The following is a 16,387-nucleotide window of genomic DNA, read 5'->3' as shown; positions in this document are numbered from 1 at the left end:
GAGTGAGGGGGTCTCAGCGTGCTGCAAAATAACTGGCTTAGGGCTTGATTTGAGGTTATATTTATACATTTTGGGGGGGTTTTAGTGGTTGTGACTTAAAACCCGGGTGTGTCTCCTGGGTGGGGGGTGCAGGACGAGGCTGCCATAGCCCGGGGGGTGAGGGGCTGGGCAGGGAGGGGACCCCGGACTTGGGGCAGGATCCCCTGAGGCAGGTGCGACCCCCAGGCCTGGGCTGGACCCCCCAGGCCCGGGCTGGACCCCTCGGAGCCGGTTCGACCCCTCGGAGCCGGTTCGACCCCTCGGAGCCGGTTCCACCCCTCCGAGCCGGTTCCACCCCTCGGAGCCGGTTCGACCCCTCGGAGCCGGTTCGACCCCTCGGAGCCGGTTCCACCCCTCGGAGCCGGTTCGTGCCCTCGGAGCCGGTTCCACCCCTCGGAGCCGGTTCGTGCCCTCGGAGCCGGTTCCACCCCTCGGAGCCGGTTCGTCCCCTCGGAGCCGGTTCCACCCCTCGGACCCGGTTTGTCCCCTCGGAGCCGGTTCGACCCCTCGGAGCCGGTTCCACCCCTCGGACCCGGCCGGGCTCGGTTCCCTCAGAGCCGCCCCAGCCCCGCCCCCCCCCAGCGCTCTGAGGGCGCGAATTTTCCCGCCCTTTTTTCCTCCCGCCCTTGTCCCCACCCACCCCGGGTGGGCGGAGTTTGGAGCGCGCGGCCACGCCCCTTCACCGCCCACCGCGCTCCCATTGGTCCGTTGTGTCTAAATCTGAATAACCACGCCCCCTTTCCCCACGCAAACCACGCCCCCGTGTCCTTATATGGCTCGGCCCCGCCCCCTCCCCGGAGCGGCGCCCGCGCGGGTCGAGCGCGGCCATGGCGGAGCCGGGGATGGAGCCGGAGCCGGAGCGGGACCGGGAGCCGGTGACGGCCGAGGCGGTGCTCAGGGAGCTGCGGCTCTTCGAGCTGCGCTGCCAGGGCGAGGAAGTGCCCGACAAGCGTGAGGGCTCCGGGGGGCGCGGCCTGGGAAGGAGGAAGGGAGTTTTGGGGGTCTGGGGGTGAAGGTTTGGGGGGTGTCAGGTGTAGGAGGGCATTAGCAGAGGCCTTTGTGGGGCCTGGGGGTGTCGGGGGGGGTTGTTCGAGGGCATTTTGGGATGGCTCGGAAATGCTTGGGGGTGTCGGGTGGTCTGGGAGTGTTGCAGAAGGGATGTGCGGGGGTTGGGTGCTCTGGGGATGTCAGGGGGTGTTTGGGGGGGCATTGGGTGGTCCGGGGGTGCCAAGGAGTGCGTTGGGTATATGGGGGGTCACGGGGGTCAGGGCTTTGGGAACTGCCGCGTTCTGGGGGGCACAGGGGACCAGGGGGTGGTTGAGGTGTACCCGAAGGGGTGAGGGGGGGTCTCGGTGGGATTTTGGGCTCCCCTGACTCCCCTTTTCCCCGCAGTGGTGGAGCTGTGCCTGAGCCACGGGCTGGGCCCGGTGGCCTTGGCCAACGAGCTGCTGGCCTTCGTCACCAGCAAAGACCTCGACCTCCAGCTCACCCCCGAGGGCCTCGACGCCTTCGAGCACGAGGTGGGGGTCCCCGACTCCCCCCTGCGCCCCAAAACCCCCGGGGATGGCAGGGAACCCTCACACCCCCTCCCCGCTGCCCCAGGTCCTGGCCAAGCGCAGCAGCCGGAGCCGGCGCGGGCGGGACGAGCGCCGGGGGCTCCTCCACGACATCCACTCGCTGCAGGAGCTGTATCCCGAAATCCCGAGGGGTTTGGGGGGCTCTGGCAGAAAATGGGGGCTGTGAGCTGTCACAGATCCCCAGCGGAGGCACGGGAATGGGAGGGATTATTGGATTTGGGGATCCTGGGGAGCCTTCACCCCAAACCAGGAGCGTTGGTGCCCCTTAACGAGCATCAGCCTTGACGAGGAAGAGGAGGACAAGCTGCTGGACGCCTACACCACCCCATCCAAGGTGGGCACCCCCCAAATCCACGGGGTTTGCTTTAAAACAAGCCTGGAAACGTCCTTTTCTGGTGAATGTTCCCTCGCAGGGCTCCCAGAAACGCGGCAATTCCACTCCGGAGACGCCCCGGCCCAAGCGGGCGCCGTCGTCCCGCAGCCCCTATGGGCTCTTCTCCCCCGGCAGCTTCTCCCCGAGGTGGGTGAGGGGTCCTGGGGGGCTTCCCTTAAATCACAGCTCGAGGAATTGGCTCCTTTTTCTGCCCACCCTTTTCTCCTTCTTTTCTTCCTTTCCTTTCAAACTACAACAGTATTGAAGCTGAGAGGGGAACACTGGGGAAGACCTGTAAGCTGGGAGTTCGTTAAAACCCCGCTAAACTCACTGAAATAACGAACTTTTGAGGCTTACAAACACTTGTCGTTTTTAAAGACTCCTTAATCAACACAAACCATTAAACCCTGTCAAAACGCCGCCTTCACAGGTCAGGGAATTCACCCCTTTAAGCTCCGTTTATCTTTTAATGCTCGGAACGGGGGTAATGGAAAGGAGGAGAACCCGAAATCCGCGGAGTTTTCGGGGTGGGACAACTCCTGGCAGGATTCACAACCCGTTTTCCTGTCCCCACAGTGTCACCCCCTCCCAGAAATACTCGTCCCGTGGGGGCCGGGGCGAGGTCGTGGCCTCGTTTGGCCCCGTCCAGAGCCCGGCCTGGAGCGGCCGCGGCGGCTGCGCCGTCAAACTCTTCGGCTGCCCCGAGGAGAACCTCACCAAACCCTACAAATTCATGTTCCAGAAGGCGCTGGACGTCCGGGAAGGTGCTGGTGGAGCGGGGGAGGTTGGGGACAGCCCGGGTTGGGGGTGCTCAGGGGCTGTTTGGTGACACCGAGGTCCCCCCCAGCGCTGGCCGGGCGGGTGGAGGAGCTCGGGGAGGTCCTGCGGAGGCACCACGGCCTGGATGGCTTCACCTCGACCGCGCTCCCGGCTCAGGTGAGATCCCAGGCCCCCTTTCTGGGGTGAAATTCCCCTATTTTGGGGTGAAACCCCCCGTTTTGGGGTCCCGCAGGAGCCGGTGACGGTGCTGGGGCAGATCAGCTGTGACGGGAACGGGAAGCTCAACGCCAAATCCGTGCTGCTGGTGGGGGACCGGGAGCACTCGGGGGGAGCCCAGGTCCCGCTGGACCTCTCGGAGCTGCCGGAATATTCCCTGTTCCCGGGCCAGGTGCGGCTTTGGGGGGTCCCCCTTCCCTCCCCGCCCCTTTTCCCCAATTCCCACCCTTTTCCCCCATTCCCGGTGTCCCGCAGGTCGTGGCGCTGGAAGGCACCAACAGCACGGGCAGGAGGATGGTGGTGTCCAAGCTCTACGAGGTGACCCCGCTGCTGGGGGCATTTGGGGGGGAATTGGGGCATTTGGGGGGGAATGGGGGCATTTGGGGGGGAATGGGGGCATTTGGGGACGTTCCCGGCTCTCCCACAGGGGATCCCGCTGCCCTTCCACACCTCCACGGAGCCAATGGCAGGTGAGCCCCGGTGCCTCTGCTCTTTGTCCCCAAATCCCCGTTTTTGTCCCCAAACTCCTTTTCACCCCCGAGGCCCCCATTTTGGATCCCAAATCTCCCTTTTAGGCCCTCAACTCCCGTCTTTGTTGTCCCCAAGCCGCTTTTTCTCCCCTTTTTCCCTCCCTACATTCCCCTTTCCATCCCCCAAACCCTTTGTGTTCCCAAAACCCCCATTTTCCATCCCTAAATTTCCCCTCTTTTCCCAAAAACCCTCTTTTTCCCAAAACTCCTCTTTTTCCCCCAAAACCCCTTTTTCCCCCCAGAGCAGAGGATGGTGCTGGTGGCCTGTGGCCCCTTCACGCCCTCGGACGGCGTCGCCTTCGAGCCCCTGAGTGACCTCCTGGAGGTCGTGGCCCGCGACCGCCCCGACGTTTGTATCCTGGTGAGGGGCACCCCAATTACTCCCTCGTTAACAGTGAATATTTAATTACCTTCATCGTTATTAACCCAGTCCTGCACCCCTCACCCCGACCCTGCAGCCTCGAAACGCTTGGGAGGCTCCAAACCCTTCAAAGTTCACATTAAAACTCCACTTCTGAACCCCAAAACATCCACTTTTTGCCCTGAAAGTGCCCAAACCTCCCATTTTTCCCCTAAGAGTCCCCCAGATCCTCATTTCTCACCCCAAAGTGACAGAAAAGCTCCGTTTTAACAGCACATTCTGCCCTTGGAGTCAAATCCTGATTCCCTGCCTGGGCACGACGCATCCATTTCAGCAATTTCCCCTCCTGGGGCTCGTTTTGCCCTGAAATTTTGGGGCTGTGGGCTAAAATTGGGGGTTCATTAATGAGAGTTATTGAAAACAATTAAAAATGAGCTTTTCTGGGGGGTGATTTAAGGTGGTTCTTCGCTGTTTTTCCCGTTTTCCCACAGCTTGGGCCGTTCCTGGATGCCAAACACGAGCAGGTGGAGGTGAGGAGGGCTCCCCCCAAATCCCCTCCATCCCTGTTGATTTGGGGCAGCACCAGATCCCCAAAAAACCCCCCAAAAATATGGGAATTGTGCCAATCCCGTTGTTTTCCCTCAATCCAGAGCTGCCAGCTCCTGGGCTCCTTCTCGGACGTGTTCCAGCTCTGCCTCAGGACGATCATCGAGGGCACGAGGAGGTGGGGACAGGAATGGCCTGGAATTCCTCATTCCCACGGGGAGTTTTTGCCCCAAAACCCCACTTTTCACCCCAAACGGGCTCAAATCTCTCATTTCCCCCCCCCCAATCCCATTTTTCCCTCTTTTCCCCCCAGTGCTGGCTCCCAGCTCGTCCTGGTGCCGTCGCTCCGGGACGTCGCCCACGATTTCGTGTATCCGCAGCCGCCCTTCCCCTTCCCGGACCTGCCCAAGGAGGACAGAGCGGTACTGACCCCACAATTCCACTTTTCCCCCCAAAAATGAGTTCCCAGGAGATCCCTCCATGTCCTGGTAAAGCCCAGCTGAGATTTGGGGTGAAATCCCCCTTTTTTCCCCCCCCCCGGCAGCGATTCCTGCTGCAGCTTCCCAAGGGACAAAGGATTTGGGATTGGAAGTCCAGAGCTCCCACTGCCCCTCCAGGCCCATTTTGGGTTCAAGTTTCCTCATTTAATGATTCTTTATCCCTTAGGAGCAGATTTGATGCTCCTGCAGAAAATCCAGCTCGGTCCTGTGGATTTTGGGGAACATTTTGGGGGTTTAAGGAAAACTTGTTGGGATTGGGGCAGTTTAGGGCTGATTTAGAGCATTTCAGAGTGGGTTTGTGGCATTTTAGGGCAGATTTAGGGCATTCCAGGGCAAGTTTGGGGTGGGTTTGGGGCATTCTGGGGCTCTCCAGGGGTGTCCTGGATGTCCAGCCCCGTGTCCGTGTGTCCAGCGCGTGCTCCTGGTGCCCGAGCCCTGCACCCTGGACATCGACGGCGTCGTCTTCGGCCTCACCTCCACCGACCTCCTCTTCCACATGGGGGCTGAGGAGATCAGCAGGTGCCTCTTTTTGACCTTTTCCCCCTCTTTTTGACTTTTTTTCCCCTTTTCTTTAATCTCCCCCCTTTTTTTAGCATTTTCTCCCCCTTTTTTCCCCTTTTCTCCCCCCCTTCTCGCTCTTCCCTTCCCCCCTTTATCCCCTCTTCCTCACCCTGTTTTCCCCTTCTGTTTCCCTTTTCCCCCATTTCTTTTTTCCCATTTCCTCCCTTTTCTCACCCATTTCCCTCCCCTCTGTCCCGCAGCTCCTCCGGGATCTCCGACCGCTTCACGCGGATCCTGCGGCACATCCTGACCCAGCGGAGGTGAGGGCAGGGCCCGAACTGGGCTGGTTTGGGGCCAAACGAGGAAAATCCTGTTCCCTCCTCACCACCTGCCCCTTCAGAGTCGCCTTTTAACCTTAAAAACGCCCGTTTTGGGGTCGGGAACCCTCTGACCCTGGAGCGTTTCCACACTGTCCATCCCAGGGCGGGTCCGTGGCAGATTCCCCGGAACTCTGGCACAGCCACACCCCCTGAAACAGCTCTTTCCTCCCCAAAACGGCTCTTTCCTCCCCAAAACGGCTCTTTCCTCCCCAAAACGCTGCCCGTGCAGTTTCTACCCCCTGTACCCGCCCTCCGAGGAGCTCAACGTGGACTACGAGAACTTGTCGGCCTTCGCGGCGCTGCCGGTGACCCCCGACGTCCTCGTCACCCCCTCCGAGCTCCGCTTCTTCATCAAGGTCAGCGGGGACCCCAAACCCCCCCGGGGGGGGGGGGGGGGGCACAGCCCGCAATTCCAGCGGGAATAAAGCAGGGGAAGGGCCGGGATTGGGGCTGGGGGGTCTGGACGGGCTGGAGGGTCCCAGTCCCGCTGTGTCCGTGGGGTCCCCTCCGTCCCTGTGACCGCTGACCCCTCTGTCCCCCCCAGGACGTCCTGGGCTGCATCTGCATCAACCCCGGGCGCCTGACCAAGGGCCAGGCCGGGGGCACCTACGGGCGGCTGCTGCTCCGGAGGGACCATCGTGGTGACCATCCTGGTGACCATCCTGGTGACCATCCTGGTGACCATCATGGTGACCATCATGGTGACCATCCTGGTGACCATCCTGGGGACAACCCCAGGGGCGATCCCCGGAGCAGCCCCTGCGTGGCCGCCCAGGTCGTGAGGATCTGAGGCCCCAGCTCCGCCTGTTCCCCACCCACAGCTGCTGAAAACTCCTGGGATTTTGGTTAAAAACGCCTGGAATTCTGGTTAAAAACTCCCCAAAATCGTTTGGCGCACGGAGGAATTTCCCCAGCGGGATTCACCCACGGAAAAGGGAATTCGGGAAGGGGAATCCGGGTGTGGGATCCTCCCCGTCCCGGAGTCACCCCTCGCCTTCAGTGGTCTCGTTAGGGGACTTGGACTTTAATTAGTCCGAAACCAATTAATTACAGATTCCTGGCAGGGCTGCGCCGTTGCTTCCTCGGAAAAACCAACTCTGGGTCTGGCTTTGACCCTTTTCCCTCCCTTTTTGCCTCAAATTTATGGTGATGAAGCTGAAAATTAATTAAAAGTTTTTGTTACTCACGGTGTCATTTCCTAAGGGGAAAAGGTGGATCCAGGGGGGGGATTTTGGGGTAAAACCAGGGAAAATTGGGGCTGGGGAGGGAGATTTCCCTCACAACTCTGGTGTGGGACTGGGATTTTCCCAAAAATCCCCACTTTCTCCCCATGGAGCAGCCAGGAAGTGCCGTGGTCACCTCCGACTGTCACATCCCGGTTCCTCCTCTGCTCTTTGCCCAATTCCAGCACTTTTCACTCCGAATAAAATACAGTTTTTCCAGCATCCATAAAATCTTCCCGGTTTTGTTTTCCCTCCTATTTCCTGCTTTATTTCCATTTTTTGCACCTGCGGGGGAGGGGACCAAACCCCCATTTTCTCCCAGTTTTCTCCTTGGATTCTCCTCTGCCAGCCTCGGTTTCCCTTGGAAAAACACCGATTTTAGTTAAAACCGCAGCGGGATGAGTCAGGGCCGCGTCCTGGGGCGATTTTGGGAATTCCAGCTCCCCCCACAGCGGCCACCCCGCTCAACCGCACCCCTAATTCGGGATTTAATTCGGGAATCCCGAGGACTTTAGGGCGGGGGCAGGAACCCCCGCCACGGGTCCCGCTGGGATTCTTTTCCGGCTTTATTCCCACTCCCCCGGGGCGCTTTTCCCGCGGCCCATCCCGGGGAGCGGCCGAGGAAGCTCCGGGAATTCCCGGGAAGGGAAGCGAGGCCGGGGTGGGGCCTGGAGCGGCGCCGGAGCGGCCGCGGGCGCGCCGGGATCCCGATCCCGATCCCGGCCCCGATCCCGGGGATCTCCCGGGCCTGCAGGTGACAGCGCCGGGAACCCGGGAGGCGGCGGGGGAAGGGGGAGCTCGGGATCCCGGGATGCTGCGGGGAGGGCGGGCAGAGCTCTCCCTGCGGCCCCGGCCGCGTTCGCGTCGCTGCCGCATCCGCGATTCAAAGGGAAAGGGGGCGATTCCTTCCTTTTATCCGGGGGAAAAAGAGCGGCTCCTTCCCCCGCTGCCCCCCCACCCCTCCGCTTCCCTGCTTAATTAAACCAGAGCTTAATTGGAGCCCCCCCGGCTCCGCCCGCTCCCGGCGTAAACCAGCGGCGGAGCCCCGGAATGGTCCCGGGAGCCCTGGGATTGCTCCTGGATCCCCGGAACAGCCCCGGAATGGTCCCGGAATAGCCCCCGGAGCCCTGGAACAGCCCCGGAATGGTCCCGGGAGCTCTGGGATAGCCCCTGGATCCCCGAGCAACGCCGGGATCGCCCCTGGAGCAGCCGCCGGAGCCCCGGAGCGGCCGCGGGACAGAGGCCGGATCCCGGATCCCGGCGCTTTGCGGGCGTTTTTCCTTGCAAACGGGAGAATCCGTGGATTTCCGAGTCCCCCTTTTAAGGAGCGTCCCGGGAGCCCGAGCGGACTCCGGCCCCGTGCCCGAGCTGCGCCCGCTCCCGGCCCGGCTCCTGCGCCACATCCCGGGAATTCCCGGGCGGGGCCCGGCCGGGCGGAGCTGCTGCTGTTTTTCCTGGGTTTTTTGGCTTTTCCGTGGATTTCCTGGCCGCCCCTCGGGCCGGGTTTGTCACCGGGGACACCGGGAGGGGTCGGGGAGTGGCCGAGGCCGAGATTTCCCTGCCCTGAGCCGGCGCTTTCTCATCCTCCGGCTTCCCTCTGGATTCTCCCGACCGCCGAGCGCCTTTCCCCGAAATCGGCGTTTTCCTGGGAAAAGGGGCCGGTCCCGGGGTCCCCTGGCATGGAATTGTCACCGACCCGCTGCCCCCGGTCCGGATTCTCCGCTGGATTCTCGAGGTGGGGCAGGACGGGGGGAATTCGTTCCCCGTTTTAACCCATTTTAACCAATTCCAGCTTTTCCCGTGCCCAGAGCGCTGTCGGACGGGTCCTGGCGCCGCTCCCAGCATCCCCATTCCCTAAAAAAAACCCCGCAGCCTTCATCCCAAAGGGTTGTTCTTCCTCTTCCTCGCTCCTGCAGCTCCGGCAGCGCAGGGAAATGGGCTCATTTCCATCCTTTTTGGGAAAATCCATTCTCCGGAGCGATCCCAGGGCAGATCTTCTTCCCAGGGGCAAATTTTGAGGCGAGGATTGAATTCGGGCACCAAAAAAAGGCTCCGAACGGGCCGGGAGGGGGAGGAATGGGAGGACCTGGGTGAGTTCCTGGCGGCTGCTCCTCCCTCGGGCCATTCCCGTGGGAAAAGGAGTTTTAATTCCATCGCTGCATCCCCGCTTTTGGCAAAGGTGGATGGAATTGTTCGTGGAGACACCGGGATGGGGAAGGGCTGCTCGGATGGAGCCAGAATTGCTGAAAATTGACCAAAATCCCCCAAATTTCTGTGTGGCAAAGCCCAAAATGCTGGACACGGGCAGAAAAGGAGGATTTTTTTTTAATGGAAAACAGGGAAAAGAACAAATTTTGAGGTCCTGAAGCTCAAGGGGCTGAAAATGGGCAGAAAAGGGAAAAAGAATTTCACATTGAGGTAGGAATTTCCAAAACCAGGCGGAAAAGGAATGGAATTTCCAGGCTGTGAGGCAGAAATTTCTGGCAAGAGGCAAAAAGATCCCAAACTTTTCCTGAGCCGGAGCCTGAATTGCCAAAAACCGGCGGGAAATGAAAACCTTGGATGTGCTGAAGCCCAAAGTGCTGAAAAAGAAACAAAATTTTCCTGTACTGCGATGGGATCTGCTGAGGACGGGCGAAAAGAGCCCAAATTCCTTCCAATCCAAACCCTAAATGGCCAAAAACAGGTGGAAAAGGAACAGAATTGCCTCCCTTGAAGCCGGAATTGATGGAAACAGGGAAGAATTCCTCAAATTTCCCTCTGTGGGAATCGAATCCGCTGATTCAGGAGATTCCGTGGGGTCGGAGTCCTGGGAGCGTCTCCTGGAGCTCCTCCCACTCGGATCCTGGGGAAAACATCCCCTTTTCCCCCGTTTTTCCCCATTTTCCTCATTCCTGACTCTTCCTTCCGGGGTCACCTGGATTCTGCTGGAGTTTTAGGGATGCCCAGAGCTGCCGGCTGCTGGAAGCTCCCAGAAATGAGTTATTCATTGGAGGTTTCCTTGTGGCTTTCCTCCTTTTCCAGCCCATTTTCCACCTGTTCCGGATCTCCCCCGCAGGGAATGGGGAGTGCCATGAGTTTGCCTGGGAAAAAATCCCCCAAAATGCCCGGAAAAGGGGTTTTGGGGACGGAATTGCCCCCGTTGCCGGCGTTGCAACCCCCTTTTCCCAGGGATTTTGTTCTCCCCAGCACAAAGGGAACGGAGCTCCCGGAACATTCCCGGCCTTTGTCCCGGCCCAGCCGAGCGGGAGCGGCCGGGGGGAGGAATTGGGGTCAGGGAGGGCGATTTCGGGTGGGAACAGGGATGGCCAGGAGGGGAACGATCCCATAGTTCCCATGGCTCCGGGGTGCTCGTCCCCATCATCACCCTCAGCCTCACCTCGGAATTCACATTTCGGAGGCTTTTTTTCCCTACAAATCCACCTTTTTTCCTAAAAATCCATCCTTTTTTCTTGCATCCCCACCTTTCTTCCCTAAAAAAATCCATCTTTTTCCCTACAAACCCACTCTTTTCCCCTACAAATCCATCTTTTTCCCTACAAACCCTTTTTCTCCCTACCACCCCACTTTTTCCCCTACAATTTTGCAACGACCCCGGTGTTTTTCCGTGGCCGAGGGCCCCACGCCGGCCCCGGTTCCAAAGGAAGATCCTTCCCCGGCTCCTCTCTGCGCCGTCAGCCCGGGGCCGCCCCCCGCCCGTCCCGTCCCGCACTAATCCCGGGATTAGCGGCGCTGGATTCTGCACCGTCAGGATTTTCCTGCCCGGAGCCGCCGGGATGGGGCCGAGGGCCGGCCGGGCCCTGCCGGGGCCGCGCTCCCGGGGCTGATTCCCGGGATCGCCCCGGGATCCTCTTCCCTCTTGGCCTCGGGAGCGGCGCCGGCGCCAGCGCGGGTCTGTAGCGGGGTCTGTACGGGATTTGGGGGAAAACGGGGGATAATTGGGAAACATTCCCTAAAAACGGGGGATGATAAGGGAATATTCCCCAAAATTAGGGGAAAATAAAGAAGTATTCCCTACGAACGGGATAAAAAGGGAATATTCCCGAAATCAGGGGATAAGAGATAGGATTAGAGCACAGGGGTGGTTTTGGCCTCGGGAGTGGCAGCGGCGGCAGCGGGACGAGGGCGGGTCCATCACGGGGTTTGTGGCACTGGGAAGGGGGAACGGGGGAAAAGCAGGGAATTGCAAGGGAACATTCCCTAAAAGCAGGGAATAGGCGGGTGGCAGTGGGGATCAGAGGAGGTTTGGGCAGCACTGAGGTGACGCCGGAGCGTTGAAGGGGAAATGGGATTTTCCATCCCTCGGGGCCTTGTTGTTGTTGTGTTTTTAAGGATAAATCCTCCCAGCTCCCCCGGGATTTTTCCGGGTCGAATTCCGGCCAGGAGAGGCCCCTCAGGGTGTCCCAGCCCAGGACAAACCCATCCCCAAATCCCTCCCAAACTGCTCTGTTCTTGCCGGCGGCACCGGATTGGATCCGCCGACAGGGGACAGATGGAATTTTTTCCCTGAAAATGTGAAAGGGTGAAAAGCTCCAGAACTTCCCACTTGCTGATTTAACAGAGAGCGTTCCGGTGGCCCCAAACCTGTTCCATCCCTTTTGCCGTCCCACTGAGGTGTCTCCCAAGGCTGGACACGTTAATGGCACCAAAAATTCCCGGTTTTGCCTCATTTCTGCCCACAGCTGGAAAACCCGGCCCAGATCCGACGTCTGAACTCAGAGCTCACAGCTAAAACAGGGGAAACCCCAACTTCCTTCCCCCTCCGGCCGAAATCTCCGTTGGTTTCTGCTCCAGCTGGTGCTGGGTGGGGCCGGACAACGCGGGGCCGAGGGGACGGGGTCAGAATGAGAAAATCCCTTTTGGGCTGAAAACGCCTCTTCCCAGCACTCTGCTCTCCCGACCTCTACCTCCACACCCCGATTCCTCCCTACAAACACAAATCCTCTGGACTCCCCTGCTTTTCCTCCCTCTCGCTGCCGAGGCCCCGAGCGCCTGGATTTCATTACCTGCTAGTTTGGGTATCGATAACGCGGCCAGTGGAGAGCGGGGGAGCGTCTGGAATTCATTTCCCGGCCCATGCCGACGGCCAGGATGCTCCGTTGACGTGTCAGAACTCGGCTTTGAGCGTTTTTCCCTTTCTCTCTTCGTTTGCAGGTTGTCCTGAGGCCGGGAAGGCGCCGCCGGCTCGGGCTGGGCTGCGTTGGCCGAGATGTCCACCAAGGTGCCGATCTACCTGAAGAGGGGCAGCCGGAAGGGCAAGAAGGAGAAGCTGCGGGACATCCTTTCCTCGGACATGATCAGCCCACCCCTGGGCGACTTCCGGCACACCATCCACATCGGCAGCGGCGGCGAGAGCGACATGTTCGGGGACATCTCCTTCCTGCAGGGCAAGTTCCACCTGCTGCCCCGCAGCGAGAGCGGCTGCGGTGACGGCAGCGACCGCGACGGCGCCGAGGCGGCGGCGGCTCCGTTCGAGTTCTCGCGCACGGCCACGATCTCGGGTGGGGAGCAGGAGGCGGCCGCGGCGCCGTCGCCGCTGCTCAAAAACGCCATCTCGCTGCCGGCCCTCGGCGGCCCGCAGGCGCTGACCCTGCCCGCGGCCCAGGCCCCGCCGAAGCCCCCGCGGCTGCACCTGGACGAGGCCGCGGCATCCCCTCCGCGGCCCTGCGGCCCCCCGCTCCCCGCGCCCGCCAACGGCTTCGCCGGCGCCGAGGGCGAGGCCGAGCCCTTCCTGTCGCACGCCGGCTCCCTGCTGTCCCTGCACGTGGACCTGGGGCCGTCCATCCTGGAGGACGTGCTGCAGGTCATGGACAGGCACCAGGCCGAGCGGGGCGGCGGCGCCCGGCCGGAGATCCTGACGTGAGGGCGGCCCCAGGGAGAGACACCGAGGAATGGATGGCGAGGGCGAGGATGATGAGGATGATTTTGGGTGTTTTTCCAATGTGGCTCTCGAATCCCAGCTCGGACTCCCGCGTTTCCTCTGGCAGAGCCGGCGGTGCCGACGCCGGGCAAGGGTTCAGCCCCGGGAGAGAACCAAAGGGACCCCCAAGCTCTCCCCGCCCTCCTCCAGCGCCGGAGCCGACCGCAGGCAATGCGACCCCGCCGCCTTCTCCGCGTCTGCGGGACCTGGCGGGATGGGCTCCCAAAGATTCCGGTCAGGAGCATTTTGGGGGACAGTGGGGTTTGCTCTCCGCGGGCAATGCTGGCGGCTCTGAACCCCCTGAATCATCACAGCGGGGCCGCCTCAACTTCTGCTCCACTGAATCCTTTGAAAATCCCACAAATCGGGAAGTCCCGAGCGGGAAATCTCTGCTGGGCTTTGTGTCTCAGTGGAGAAGCCAAAACTGCCCATGGAGGAGCTGAAATATCCCAATGGGGGCTGCTGTTTTAGGAACTCAACCCATGGAGGAGCCAAAAAACCCCTCTGGGGCCGAGCTGGAGCGGCAGAATCGGGGCTGGGGCTGGAAATCGTCAGTGAGGTGCAAAAACAACCAAAAATCCCAGCGGGAGGTGGAGGTGGATTCTGGCACCGGGGGGGACTCGTCGCCGTCGACCGCGGATTGTTTGGCGGGAAGGAGGGAATGCCGAGGGGAGTTCCGGCTGGATTTTAGGGAATATGGACAAAGCCCTCCGGGAACGCCGCTGCTGCCGCGCTGGGGCCGGCTCCGGGCCGAGGAGGAGCCGGCGGGACTCGGGGATGGGGTGGGACCCCGCGGGGCCTCGTTTTCCAGACTCTCTCCATTCATTCCATCGTTTCGCCGATTTCCGGGAGTTTGAGCCCAGAACGAGGGCGGGATCCCCCCGGGGCGGGGCCGCGGCCCCTCCTGACCCCGCGTTCCGCTGTTGGTCCCGTTCCCTCCTCGGTGGTCGCGGTTCTGGGTCTCGCAGGGATCGCTGCCTAATGAGTCTAATTTAGATTATCTGACTAATGAGTCATTAGATTCTTGAGCTCGTGGCTCGTTAACGAACCCTTGTCCCGCCTCTTCCTTCCCCTCCCCCTCTGCGTCCGAAAACCTGAACCACTTTTGGTGAAAACACCAAGAATTTGGGGGGAAACCAATTTTCCAAGGTTTTCATCCGCAAAACAATTAAGAAACGGAGGTTAATTAGACTTGATCAGCCCCAGGTTTAATTTCTATTTGGTCCAACTCTTCCCTGCTCTAAACTCTCTCCCCCTGCACTCCGTCCACTTTTTATTTATTTTGGGATTTTTCCTCCCCAAACCAATTCCAGCGCCGGGACGGAGCCGTTTTAGAGCCTCGTTTGTGATTAATTAACCCCAGGGAGAGACTCTGATGGGAACGTGGCTCTGCGTCCCCTCCTGTCCCATGAACGCACCACAGCTGCTGCTCGGACAAACAACCTGAAGGGAAAACAGCCCGGAATGGCTCATTTTGGGTGGGTTTCAGAGTGGTTTGGGGGGTTTCCAACATGGGGTGGGTTGGGACAATGTGGAGACACTTGTTTTCCTGGATTTCACCCCAATTTTCCTGGGTTTCACCTTAAAGATTTAAAGATGGAGCTATTTGTCCCCACCTCGGACCAGGAATTGCGAAAGCGTCGCTGCCGGAGCCGTTCCAAAATAACCAAAACCAGCCCAAATCCCCTTTTCTCCCCCAGTTTTATCCCTTCCACAACTCAGGGCTGGATTTCGGGATGTTCCATCTGTAATTTGGGACCTCGTTCGCTCGCTTCTGTTCTCCCCCTACTCATCCCCCTTTGCTCCAGTCCTGGAAAAGCTCCTTTAATTTGCCAGATTTGGGGGGATTTTTGCCATGAAAAGGTGATTTTCCTTTTCTCACCCCTCTCCTCCTTCCCCTCTTCCCTCCCTCCCCCACCTTTCAGAGCACACTTGCTATAAACCCCTGAAATTATCCCCAAAATTATCCCTGATGTTACTTTTATCCCTGAAATTAATTTTTCCACAATCTCATCTCCTTAGCTGCAAAAAAACCCAAATTCTTTAATTAATTTTTAACCATTAATAAATCATTTGGGATCCCTTTCCACAGGACTGGAGCCTCCTTCACTGGTCCCCTAATTAATCACTCCCCGGATTAATGATTTATGCAAACGACTGTTGCCAAAGCTGTTCATTTACTCCCAGTTCCGAGAACTTGAGTCATCTGGAGCAGCCGTGACTCAGCGCCCACTCCCCTCCTTCCCCCTCCCTTTTTGGGGATGTTTATTCTGGAATCAATCAAGGATGGAATCATTAATTAACCCCAGCAGGGGCACGGGGCTGGCAGCACACCCACCTCCCTCCCAACTTCCTCGTTATCCCGGGATTTCCGGGCAGCGGATTAACGCTGCCCACGCTGGCGGTCAGTGTCTGACCCCCCTGGTGTGGCCGGAGCCGGGAACGGAGCCGTGGGATGAGCGCCAGGAACAGCCGGCACGGGATTATGAGGAGGAGGAAGGGAGGGAGGAAGGTTTGACCAGGGGGTGACCTTGGGGAAAAAAGGCAAATTCACAGCAAACAGGGAAAAAAACCACAGGTGGAATGTGGAAGTAAGGACGAAAAAGAGAGAGGAATTTGCCTGGAAGTGAGGAACTCACCTGGAAGCTGACGTCAAACCACGCTCGCCGTGGGATCTGTGGGTGACCTCTGTCCTGGGGGATGATTTTTGGGATTCTTGGTTAATTTATGTTTGATAAAAAGGGAAAAGAGCTCAAAAATGGGAATTTTTGGCAGGAATTTTTTAGGGATGAGGAGGCTGGGGGTAAGAAGGGGGTTTGGTTGAAATCATAAACAGCCATAAGGAATCTGGGGAGATTTGGGATTTGAGAGATCCATCCTCACTTATCCCTAATTTCATCCTCTCCTGATCCTCCTTTGTCCCTCATTTCATTCCCCCCAATTTATCCCTCATTTCCCCACCAACCCTCACCCCTCTTTCCATCCCCTCCTCCTCCCTTATCCCCCCAAACCTCCTCCATCCCTCCCCGCTGCCCTCACTCCCTTCCCCGTCTCCCTTTCCATTCTCCCTCTTCCCTTCTCACCCCTTTCCATGGGATCATCGAGGTTGGAAAAGACCTTTGGGATCCTCAAATCCAACCAGCGCCACCAGGTCACCACCGAACCGCGTTCACCGTGTGCCACATCCAGGCATTTTTTGAGATAATTCCAGGACAGTGACTCCACCACATCCCTGGAACGCCCGTGCCAGGGCAGGACAACCCTTTCCGTGAAGGATAAACCTCCCCTGGTGCAACTTGAGGCGGTTTCCTCTTGTTTTATCCATCGAGAGAAGGGATCTCACCCCCAACCTCGCTCCAGCCTCCTCCCAGGGAATTGTAGGGAGCGATGGGGTCTCCCAAACCTCCTTTTTCCCTTCCGTAATTTTCCTCCTCACTTTCC

At 59.4% G+C, this 16,387-nt stretch overlaps 2 protein-coding genes across 4 annotated transcripts; both read left to right on the top strand.

Annotated features, from left to right (window-relative positions):
• The first annotated feature begins 851 nt into the window (after positions 1–851).
• On the top strand, positions 852–7,012 carry POLA2 (DNA polymerase alpha 2, accessory subunit). The gene is made up of 18 exons (XM_068998207.1): positions 852–990; positions 1,432–1,559; positions 1,642–1,727; positions 1,896–1,950; positions 2,030–2,136; positions 2,566–2,753; positions 2,837–2,925; positions 3,002–3,157; positions 3,241–3,303; positions 3,413–3,455; positions 3,758–3,876; positions 4,368–4,406; positions 4,527–4,600; positions 4,736–4,844; positions 5,335–5,441; positions 5,684–5,743; positions 6,033–6,159; positions 6,348–7,012. Exons 1-18 carry the CDS (start codon positions 867–869, stop codon positions 6,591–6,593), a joined length of 1,920 nt encoding a protein of 639 aa, XP_068854308.1. The 5' UTR covers positions 852–866; the 3' UTR covers positions 6,594–7,012.
• A 57-nt stretch (positions 7,013–7,069) lies between these two features.
• CDC42EP2 (CDC42 effector protein 2) lies at positions 7,070–13,994 on the top strand. Of its 3 annotated transcripts, none has more exons than XM_068998221.1 (2): positions 7,070–7,780; positions 12,181–13,994. In XM_068998221.1, the coding sequence occupies exon 2, from the start codon at positions 12,236–12,238 to the stop codon at positions 12,887–12,889; it is 654 nt and encodes a 217-aa protein (XP_068854322.1). In that variant the 5' UTR covers positions 7,070–7,780; positions 12,181–12,235; the 3' UTR covers positions 12,890–13,994. The 3 variants fall into 3 exon arrangements, with proteins under 3 accessions (XP_068854322.1, XP_068854319.1, XP_068854321.1); XM_068998218.1 differs by having other exon boundaries at positions 7,070–8,761; XM_068998220.1 differs by having other exon boundaries at positions 7,070–9,444.
• Positions 13,995–16,387: the final 2,393 nt, after the last annotated feature.

This window comes from Aphelocoma coerulescens, chromosome 31, assembly GCF_041296385.1.
Source record: "Aphelocoma coerulescens isolate FSJ_1873_10779 chromosome 31, UR_Acoe_1.0, whole genome shotgun sequence".
NCBI lineage: Eukaryota > Metazoa > Chordata > Aves > Passeriformes > Corvidae > Aphelocoma > Aphelocoma coerulescens.
This window is presented reverse-complemented; position numbering and strand designations above follow the sequence as displayed.